The 12023-nt window shown below is 39.3% G+C and overlaps 1 protein-coding gene across 1 annotated transcript in view; it reads left to right on the top strand.

Annotated features, from left to right (window-relative positions):
- Nucleotides 1–12023, top strand: part of LOC126194787 (NIF3-like protein 1) — a 97614-nt gene that overhangs the window by 64857 nt on the left and 20734 nt on the right. Inside the window, exon 5 of the mRNA XM_049933091.1 lies at nucleotides 8845–8944. Within this exon, the coding sequence (XP_049789048.1) occupies nucleotides 8845–8944 (100 nt within the window). The remainder of the gene's footprint in view (nucleotides 1–8844; nucleotides 8945–12023) is intronic.

Below are 12023 nucleotides of genomic sequence, written 5' to 3'. Positions count from 1 at the left end.
ACATTTAAGCAATTGGGCAGTCTTGGATGTGAGGGACTGGGTAGTTATCCATGATAGTTCGAGAGTTCAGGATCTGTATAGAAGAAATAACCCAGCTTTCTTCTGTGGATGGTAAGCAGTGACGTGAAATTTGTCAATACCACACAGTATGTATGGGGGAAGACCAATTGCTGTCCGAAGTGCAAATAATCCTATTGTTGAGTAGTTTGCTGACAATTGCCTTGGCATGTTGTAACTTTTTTGGGTTAAGGCCTTATTATGATGTACAGGTGGATCCTCCATTTTATTAATCATGTGGCATGTGCCATTAGAGATCATTGTCACAATCATGTTATTGCAACTCTTCTGAGGAGCATCACTGTCAGCACAAGGGTACAGTAGACTGGGATGAGACACTGAAGAGACAAATATCACATGACAGCAGCCACATTGCCCGGTTGTGAGGAAATTGTGTTGGAGAGCTGGTGTGCTACGTGAAGAGCCTGTGCGAGCTGTGCAGATACAGCATCAAACTGTTGACATAGTGAGGGCCTGTGCACTTAAAGAGCATCGACAGAAGAGCACTTGAGCAAAAGCTCGAATAGTGAAATGGTGAGCTGGGGTGAAAACATACAGCACTTGGAAAGGGAGTGTAGGAGGGGATCTCAATAGGCAGCATGAAAGAAGCAGTGCTGAACTAGCTCAGAATTAGTGTGCCAGATGCATTGTGTAGTGGTGAAGCTAACTTTATGTTGGGTAGAAATCCTATATGTCAAAGGAAATAATTTCCAAACTCCAGTTTATCAACATCAGCAATGTGGAATGACATAGGAAGCACAGTTTAGATATTAGGTGGGCCTGGAGATCCTTAGCACTGAGGACTTTGATGTGTGAGATGTTTGGTGTGCACAATGCCAGTTTGTGTAGGGAATATGCGAGGAGGGATCAGTGCTGTAGGTATAACACTAGCCTCCAGAGCACTATTGATAAGAAACTAGAGCACTGACATGTGGTCTATAAAGTAAAGACAACCACTGTGAGATGAGAAGGCATTCATCGACTGTTGCTTGACGAGGTGTGATGTAGGAGGGGCATGGGCCAGTGCACCTAAACTGGTCCATGCACAGAGTTTACAGTGCAGGGTGGGCACCTGTTCTGAGCAGCATCTCCTAATGCAACATGGAACCAGCAGAGGGGGTGCACGGGGTGGGAAGTAAGCCATGCTGTGTGCATGTCTTCTGTTGGATTCTCCAGAGAGAGGTGTGTCGCATTGTTTGGCTGCTTCCTCAATAGAGGTTGGAAGTGATTGGGGAGTTGGTGCAGGTAGTGCATGAAAGTTACCACCAAGTGGCTGTGTATCATTCCAGGCAACTGTGTGTACTCCCATGTAGGCTCTATCAACTAAAGGAAGTGGATTGGGGCAGAGGGAGAGGGGAGGGGGGAGGGAGTTGGCCCGTAGTGCCAATATTATCATCCAAATGACCGTTTGGGCTAGTGAGAATTTGTCTGTGCTGCAAGATTCTATATGCTTGATCTGCAAGGCATAACTTATTTTCCTGTAGATCAGAAGCATGTGACAATAATTGTAATTGCAATTCATACAGGAATTTGACAGTCCACAATGTCTGTTGACACGCAGAGGTGCCGTCAAAGTTGAGACGTGGTCCTAGGTCCTCATTTCTTGTCTTGTATGGCATGATACATGACCGTGGAAGGGCGATGTGACAAATGTTGAATGACAGTATTTTTAGCCACAGAGTCTTTGTGATGGGCAGCTGTGGAGAGCAGCAAGTCAGTGATAAGGCCTGTGTGCTCGTGGAAATGACTAACCAGGCAAATAAAATAGGAGTCTTCACCCATAATGCCATGAAGGTCAAAGATATTTCCTGCCAGGACAAACCATCTACAGTGATTGTCCTTCAGTAATAGAGGCAATTTAGGAAACCTGCCAGATGAAACCATTTGTGTAGATGTTGACATATGATGTAGACCTGCAGTGACCAGTGAAGGTGGTACACCATTAGCAATGATGAAATCTTGATTGGGCAGTTGCAGGTGTCTCAGTGAGGAATTGCCAGGGGTTGCCTTCACTACATATTAGGCATGAGAATGATGTAGGCTGGTGTGATGGTGATGAGCATGATCATAGAAGGTAGCATTGCAATAACATGCAGAAGACTGATGCGATGTGATGTATCACCTGAAGCCCATGTGGGGGGGGGGACTGAGGATGTGTGACACGGGAGGTGCAGATGTGTGGTTGACTCTCGTGGAAGGTACAACCTTAGCTGCAGAATGCAAAAATGTGGAAGTCGGAACATACAGAGCCAGAGAGGGGGCAGTATCATTAAAAGGCAAGTAGTGTAAAGGTACCAGTGGCAGTGCTGAAGTATGTAGAACAGTAGTTGTACATTGTGAGGTAACTCAGTTTAATGGTAGTATGTGGAAGACAACAAATTTCAGACCGACAGTCTCGCCACGCAATGTAATGGGGTAGCACAGAGTTCGACACATTGTACGTTGGATTCTTAATTAATAAATTGCACTTGCAGAAGTAATTAAACAACATAATAACATTCAATGAAATGTAGGCAAGTCCGGACCTGTACACTCTGAGGTCGAGAAAATACACAGTAATCACATTTCCAGTATACTGCATCCAGATGTGGCAAGCTATAAAACTGGCAAATATAAGTGTCCAACAAAAGATAATTGCACTGTGAGTCTGTGACAAATCACAAATCAGCATTGTAGGTGTCAAAAATGATGTTTGTGAATGTCGCCAGGGTCACAAACATAGTAATTGTGGTCCTAACGATGATATGGTAAAAGATGGAAATCACCAACGAGTGATTCATTATCAAAAACTAGTGAAACATAAAAGCACAGTAATATTGAACAACTCATAATGATGTACGGACACAAAGGCCATGATAGCAGAGGCAAAGATCATAACATCGAAGATGAACGATAGTGTTCTAGTGGTTGATGGTCGCCCCAGCTCTTTAACTCTGGATTGATGTATATGCTTCTATGAAGCCTGTTGACTAATTTAAGCTGTGTGTCAGACTGGTACTTGAATCTGGACCTTTGCCTTTAGTGGACTTTTGTGTCTCACTGATGAACAAGGCTATTCATTGTTGGTGGGAAACATCATTCAGATATTTGTGAATGCTGGAATCCACTGCAAAGACTTCAATACAACTCATGTTCTTAGAATCTTTCCAAGTGGAAGTTGTAGTTTTGCCCCATCTTTAATGAACAATATTACTTAAAACCCCTCTCTAAGGAGCAGAATTCTTTCTTTTTAATAGACAGTTTTAAGAAAACCATCTACTTGTGGTACCTTAATTTTTCTTTTGTTATCATCAGACAAATACTGGGTTTTTCGTTTAAAGATATCACCTGTTGTGCTCCATTATGAAGTTACAATAGAATCAATTTCATATTTGTGTGTTATTAGACTAGAAACAATTGTGGCCATATACATAGTATGTTAGCACTCATGTGCTCAACACAAATTTTGCTGACCATACTTTCACATTCTTGTGTATCTTGTTTTCGCTTGGGCTATGATGGATGCACAAACAGAGATACTTTTAAATGGAGTTTGTTCTGAGAGAAAGAATGCTGACTTGTAAAGAGTAGCAACCGTACTCCCCTTCCTGTCATTAGATGAGTGTTGCCCATGTAACCTCATAGTGTAACCATCGACAACTACTTAAGACGGCCTTTAAATGGTTTACCACCTGTTACTAACCATACAAGGAGGCCTTCAGTATCTTCCAGGATCATTTCAGTAGGTAACATTCCTCGATATATAACCAGCAGCTATTGGTAGTGGCATTGCAGAGCAATCTTACACGGGCAACACTTGCAAATTTTACTTATCACAAAACTCATCTGATTTCCATACCTATGGAACCTTCTGGCAGAAGCTTTCAAAGTACTCATAAAAAGCTGTTGTACATTGCAGCTGGTGCATAGCCAATTCCAGTCTGGTACAGTTCTACAAAATGTTTGTTGAGATTCATCTGAATTATAACTGTATATAGGACAGTCCAGAAAATATCCAGTGTACAGACCTGAACTAGACTTAAGATGATAGCTCCGGTGCCATATTTTGAGGCTCTGGGAATTGGAATGGCAGGCTACAAGTTTAGAGCAATTAAAGAGTTGACTAAAATGTGGCATACATTTTTCCAGGTCTCTCAGAAAGATGCCAGTGTGTTGTGCCGACTATGCATTGACCATATTAGACTCACCCACAAGTTCCTTTTGCATCGGGAGGATCCTCCTTGCTGCAGGTGCGGTAGTCTATTAACGATAGTGCATGTTCTTGTTGAGTGCACCCTGCTGGCCGATCTTCGGCATGCTTTCGCTACCTCAGACGCTTTCAGATGACATGACAGCGACTGCCAAAGTGTTGCATTTCTTGAGGGGGACTGGATTTTACTATAAATCATCCATTTCCAGTGTTAGGGGTGGTTGTGAAGGTGAGAGCTCCCCCCTCTGGTGGGTGCCCATCAAGCGACTGCCGATTACTTCCTTACCCTCTCACCTTGTTGTGCCTTTCGTCCCCCCACCCCCTCCCCACTTTTCTTTTACCTACTGCGGTACTACTACTATCACACCCATTTAAACTCTTTGAGTTGCTTATATAGTTCGAGCAGCCAAGTTCCCATTGTTTTCGCTTTTTACCCTTCGAATTGTGCTTCACATGATAAGGAGGGACCGATGATGCAATACTTTAGTCCCTTAAACACATAATCATCATCACCCTACTGAATTGAATGTGATATTATCTGACTTTTAGAATTAAATATGATGTGATGTCCTACATTCTCCAGCCAAATCTCCTAAATGTCACGACATAGTATCAGTTATTATTGTGTGTGTACATATAGTAGGAGGAATACATGATTGAATTTATAGGTGATTTGAGGATGTACAGCACACACAGTGTAGTAACACTGTTCACGTTACGTCACACTTCACTTAGTGTAGACCGGGACTGTGTCCCAGGCATGCCCGATGTTAACTGACTGGGCACGGCCCGTGCTGCCGGAGTTGTTGTTGTTGTTCTTGTTGTTGTTACGCCGGCAGAGGTCGCGTCCGAATTATCGCGTGCCCTCTGGTGGACGGGACTCTACTTGCGGCAACTACCGTCCGTGACGCGCCGTGCCGATGTGCGCCTCCCGCGATCTTTCTGGTGGCTACTACACATGGCTGCCACTTTTGGTAGTAACAATGGCTGTAACCCGGCCAGCTATCGAGTCTATTTGAATTACAGTTACACACATATCTGACATTTGAGATCTATGCAGGAGTTCATCAATCATATTAGCTGTCATGGAAATGTATACAGAAAGAGCAAATAGTCAGCCAACTGTTTCCCAGTATTCTAATTATGTATTCATAAACTGGATCATAAATAAGGAAACATTAAGTGCTTTTCAGACAGCATTATATGTAGTAGAGTGGTAGCCTGGATTACAGAAAATGGCAGCAACTGATGCATATATAGAGTTCTTGCAGATAATCAAAACGAAATTTGTCTATTTGATCCACAGAAGACCAAAAAATACCCTGTGAACATGTCAAGCCACAGGTAAAATATGGTGAAAGAAAGAACATGGTATACTAGTGAATTGAAAAAAATTAAAATGCATTTTACTCCTATTACATGATCACTTCGAAACAGCAGCAGATCCCAATGCAAAGGAAATGTTTTACAGCAAATATTTACAGGAAAAAGACTTTATAGAAAGGATGTAGAACAAGCTGAGAAGAAAAGCATTGATAGGTTCACTGAAAGAACCCACAGCCTGTGCAAGGTGGCCTGGTACCTGATCAATGAACACAGGAAAAAATTGACAAATTACCACATGCTGTACTCAATACACCTTTCAATGATTTTAAAAGTAAACTGCACAAATAGGTAATAGACAATCAATACTACAGTTACAGAATTCTTGGATACTTGTAACATAGAAATTGAGTTTTAAGCCTATGATAGAAATACTGTACAATTTATTAATGTAGCATAAATAATTTGTACTTGTAATGTAAACACTAACTAATATAGTAAATGTTCTGTATTTTGACATCATTATAAAGCCTATTCCACTGCATGAGGTCAACAGCAGATAAAGAATCTGAACCATGATGAATTGGAGGAAATTACAAAAAGATGAAATACTAAGGATTGTAAAATTTTATAAGCCTTCTGGCAGTCAGGATATATATGGGAAGCCCACTAACGCCCACAAGAAAATTGTTCAGGATATTGTTGAACCAGTAACTATGGTAATTAATAACTCTCTCTCTGCAGGTGTATTTCCTGACTCTGAAATGTGCATGGATAGCATTAGTTTATTAAAATTATGATCCAGACAAGGTTTGTTTTTTTGTGGTCTTCAGTCCTGAGACTGGTTTGATGCAGCTCTCCATGCTACTCTATCCTGTGCAAGCTTCTTCATCTCCCAGTACCTACTGCAACCTACATCCTTCTGAATCTGCTTAGTGTATTCATCTCTTGGTCTCCCTCTACGACTTTTACCCTCCACGCTGCCCTCCAATACTAAATTGGTGATCCCTTGATGCCTCAGAACATGTCCTACCAACCAATCCCTTCTTCTGGTCAAGTTGTGCCACAAACTTCTCTTCTCCCCCATCCTATTCAATACTTCCTCATTAGTTATGTGATCTACCCATCTAATCTTCAGCATTCTTCTGTAGCACCATATTTCGAAAGCTTCTATTCTCTTCTTGTCCAAACTATTTATCGTCCATGTTTCACTTCCATACATGGCTACACTCCGTACAAATACTGTCAGAAAAGACTTCCTGACACTTAAATCTATACTCGATGTTAACAAATTTCTCTTCTTCAGAAACGCTTTCCTTGCCATTGCCAGTCTACATTTTATATCCTCTCTACTTCGACCATCATCAGTTATTTTGCTCCCCAAATAGCAAAACTCCTTTACTACTTTAAGTGTCTCATTTCCTAATCTAATTCCCTCAGCATCACCCGACTTAAGGTAGCAGACGAGGTAGCAAGCTTCAAACAAGTCTCAATAATTCCATTCTTTGCTAAATTCATTGAGACTACAGTGAAAGGCCAAATCTCAAATTACTTTGAAATTGATGAACTCTTCTCATATGCACAGTATGGTTTCCAGAAAGGCAAATCTAAACGAGCAGTGGCACTAGACCTGGTTACTAGGATAAAGCACAGTTCTGAAGAAAAAGAATATATAGCAGTGACATTTTATGACCTTATTAAGGTGTTTGACAGCATTCCCCATAAAATCCTTCTGAAAAAGCTCAGTCAGGATGGAGTTGGAGGCACTGTTCTGGCAACCCTCAAATATTAATTGGAAAACAGAAGGCATATCACATCAGTTCAAGGAGTGCTATCATGTGAACAGGAGTTGAATACGGCATGCCCCAGGAATCGGTAAGGGGCCCCCTCCTGTTCCTACTTTTTGTAAATGACTTGAGTACTCATGGACAGTCCTTGCTACATGCGTATGACACAACTTTATACTCAAAAGGCATCAGTGCCAGAAAGGTTCAAGAAGAAGCATATGCTTCATTTTACATGACAAAAGAATGGTTTGTTACAAATAAAATGAAAGTCAATGAAGAAAAAACACAAAAATTGATACGTAGCCTCAGTGACAAAGGTTACATAAACTGGGTAGTGGTTGTGAAACTTCGGGGGTTTTTGGTGGACAGCAAATACTCTTGGCAAGACCTCACTGCACGTGTGTGTGTGTGTGTGTGTGTGTCTAATGTCATGAGTCATATACCTCTTGAGAAAATTGAAACATGTGATAACTGATCAGTACCTCCTAATAGTATATTATTCATTGTTTCACAGCCATATTGGCTATGGCTTGTTACTATGGGGCCAGTCTAAAGACTGCACAAAAGTATTATTACTCAAAAAAGTAATGAGGACTGTAATATTGAGTAGGAGACAAGAGTACTCCAGGTCATTATTCAGAAAATTGGGAATAATGACTTTCTACAGTGATTATGTATTTTTGTGCTGCCTTCACTTTAAATAAAATCTAGATTTCTTTAGCAGGAGGCTTGACATACATGGCCACATCACCCGCAACAAAGAGAGCATAAATGTACCAACAAATAGATTGTCCAAAACAAGAGGCAGCTTTCTGAATATTGCCCTGAGAATATTCGGATCACTACCCATAGAAGCACAGGTCCTGCCACTGTCTACTCCATCCAGGAATTTTTTTACTGTGAACGAAGTCAATGGATTTACTGAAATGTCTCCAAAACTAGTGCACCTGTCAGAGGACCCAGCCATCAATAGCATTTTAAATGTATAAATAGTAAAATGCTTAATCTGCTAATTTTTTGTATTGTTACCTATTATTTGTAAATGTAATTTTGTAATTTTTGACACAGTCTATCCAGACCAGTCAGTAAGAGACGTAGAGAATGTGCTGGTCAGGGCAACATTTGAACACTCTCTATAAAGAAGTAGATAAGCCTTAACAGTAAAATTTCTCTTTTATATTTCATTGATTCATTCATTGTGTTATGTAGATCTTTTCAAGACAGAGTACTTCTAGGAGTGTGGAACAATTTGACATATATATTACAAAAGAGAAGCAACTCTTATAAACATAGCCTGTATGCTACATTAGTAATCTATCACTATCATGCTTAATACTATTTGTGCTTATGCCAGCTGAGTTACGCTAGTAATTTAGCAGATTGTTGTTATGTTGATGAAGGGGGGAGGGGGGGGGGAAGGCTGTTGCCTCCTCAATTATATTCATGTTGTTGTTTATTTTTGACATTATATTTTGTATCCTTTTTCAGAGAAGTTGTTTCTTGTGGTGATGGGAAGTTATCTTTGAAGATTTCACCTTCCATGTTACCAAAGGTTATGAATGTGTTTAAAATTTCAGCCAATACAAAGGTTTGTACCTCATTTTATTTTAGTTGTTGTTGTTGTGATTATTTAAATAAAAACACTTCAGTCTTGTTAACAGAAATATGAACTCAGTTGGGGTTGTTATAACTGTGGCATGCTGTGGTTCAATGGAAACTAGTTAGCATTAATGCAGTAATTAAAGTGATTATACCCTAATTCACAGGGATTCTGAAGTTTCTTTTTAACAACTTTCTGCTCTGCAATGAGGGTGATATAAAATTATAGAAGAGATTTATTTATTTATTTTATTTGTCCACAAGATCCTGTAGGTACTTAGAATGTGTAGTAAGATGTGGACACAGTTAACACAAGACTATTTCTATAATTATAATACATCATTAAGTACTTGTGGTTACAATACAGATTATTGGTACATAATTAATCATATTGGTTCAGTGGTTATAGTGAATCCTGCTATGCTGCTTACTGCTTGTATATTATTTGGTATTTTCCAAATGTCTTTTCTTCCAAGATGAAGAACTCCAGTTTGGCAGAGCTTAGTTTCTTTTCAGTGAATACAGACATTTATTTTTTGCCTTTTAGTGTGGGTGCGCACATCTTTATTTCTGAGGAAGAATGTGGGATTTTCAGTCGCATATTGCTGTATGAATACTACAGTTTCATATATATGCAGGCATGGAGGTGGATGAATTTGCAGTTTTTTGAAGCGTGAATTGCCAGATTTTCTGTGTTTAGTACCTTCTATAAATCTTATGATTCTTTTTTGAATTCTGAATAACTTAATGCTGTTTGGAGAAGCTCCTTAGAAAATGACTGTGTACTTCAGAAGTGACTGGACATTTGCATAGTAAACACTTTTAGGCAGCCTTTGCTGCAGCAGCAACTTTTGAGGTTCCTCATCACATAGCAGTATGTGCTCAATTTTTTGATGAAGTTGTCAATATGAGTTCCCCACCTGACATTATCCTGGTTCCAGTGATCGAGAAACTCTGTTTACATCTTTGGTTGACAACTGGATGTTTATAGTTTGTGGGACTTTTCCTTGGCATTATAGGAGTCCAATGCCACAGTTTCTCCTTCATTTATTATTAGATTATTGTTTGTGAACCATACTGCTGTGCTGTCCAGTGTCTTTTTTATGTTTTCTTGTAGTAATTTTTCTGTTTTTGCACTGATGAGAAAGCTTACACCATCTGCAGAATGATAAGCATTTTGACAATGTGTATTTGTCTGTAGGACATATACCTATTGAAGGAACAGCACTGATTATTGGGGAACACTATATTTCATCTCTTGGTAAGCTGAGTAATAGTTTGTACTTCTTTTGTATTCATTGTGTTGTATTTTCACAGTTTCTTTATGTCCACAAAGGTACAACCTGACCCAGTTATTAGGTGTTCCTCTGATGCCTTGTTGATTTAATTTCTGTAGTAGCACCTCACGATCTACAGTATCGAATGCCTTTGATAAGTAAAGGCATACACCAGTAATATATTTACCACTTAGGAATTAACAGATAGTAGTATTAACTGAGTGGTTCTTCCTAAACCAGTATTTTTTTATTATTATTATTTTTTATTTTTATTATTTTGCTTAAAACCTGTAAGTCTTTTTTGGAAGACTTTTTCTAAAATTTTTGAAAAAGTTAGACAATAGGGCAATTTGCTTGTAATTGCCAACTTCTTCTGTGTTTCTTCTTTTGGAAACTGGTTTCAATTTTGCAGTTTTTAGACAAGAAGGGAAAGTCCATGATGCCAGTGACCTCTTGCTTAAGAGTCTAAGCAGATTTACAACGAGTTCACTACACCCTTTTATTATTTTATCAGATATATCATCTCTTCCTGTGGACTGCATAAATCTCTCAGCAGATTTACAATGAGTTCACTACATCCTTTTATTATTTTACCAGGTACATTATTTCTTCCCAAAGGACTATTTCATTTTTGAGGTTTTTGTGACAGTCAGAATTTCTTCTTCACTGGTTGTCCGCATGTACAATGATATAGTAGAACTGGTAATCTTAAATGACAGTGCTGCTGCATTTTGGTTACTTGGGTTAATTTTAAAGAGCCAACTTATATTTGTAAGATATTTGTTGAAGGTATTTGCTACTTCCATTGGGTCTGTTGTTTCCTGTTCATCTGGACATAACTTGATATTGGCATTTTTGGTAGTGATGTTACCTGTCTGTTGTTTCTACATAGCTTTTGTCTTGTTTCCAGCAGGCAGCATGTAAAGATTGTCTGTTTTTACTTTTGATCCCGTAATAACTTTTTTTTTGGCAATATCTTTGTTTAAAAGTGCTCTTTATAATATTTTGTTAGATTGCCAGTTTCTTCTTTGTAGTAACAAAAGAACTTAGAGAAAGTTTTTGTTATATCTAATGATTATCAGTATTTGTCTGCAATCAGTATATGGTTAATGCTCACTTCAGTTGAAGCACATCTGATGGCTGGGTAGAGGACTAGGTAAGTTTTTAATTGGCACTTTCAAGTGTAAAAATCTAAAATATATGAAGTTTGCCCAGAAAGTAATGCACTGTATTTTTTTTCTTCAACAATTCTTTATTGAACATAATGAGAATTACATAATGATAATGGTGTTTTATCTACACAGCCTATTTTTCCACGCAATCTTCATCCTGTTCTATGGCCTTCCTCCAGCACATAACAAGGGCATGTATGCCCTGTAGGTACCAATCCTTGTCCTTGTGGAGCCAGTGCTTTGCTTTCTAAACTTCCTCTGCTGATTGACAGATGCAGCACCAAGTGCTGAGTCATAATTTGTCTGTTCTCTTGAATGACAACATCAGCTCGCTGCAACATGTCAGATATGACAGCTGTGGATGGTCTCCCTGAACACTGCAAATCATGATCTGCTGAATTCCCTCCTGAAGACCTCACCCACCGTGCCCAGTGACTATCTGTACTTCTGTCGACAGCAGATGCTCCATAGACTTTGCACAAGCGTTTGTGAATATTCCCCTTAATTTCTTTCTCCGAACATACATCACCTACAGAATCCATTTTGAAACTGTCCTGCAGCTACACTATCTGTTGGAAGTGACGGAAACTCGATGTGCTCACTCAGGAGACTTTAAATA

This window comes from Schistocerca nitens, chromosome 1, assembly GCF_023898315.1.
Source record: "Schistocerca nitens isolate TAMUIC-IGC-003100 chromosome 1, iqSchNite1.1, whole genome shotgun sequence".
NCBI lineage: Eukaryota > Metazoa > Arthropoda > Insecta > Orthoptera > Acrididae > Schistocerca > Schistocerca nitens.
Note: the sequence above shows the minus strand (reverse complement) of the source record. Positions and strands in the feature narration are given on the sequence as shown.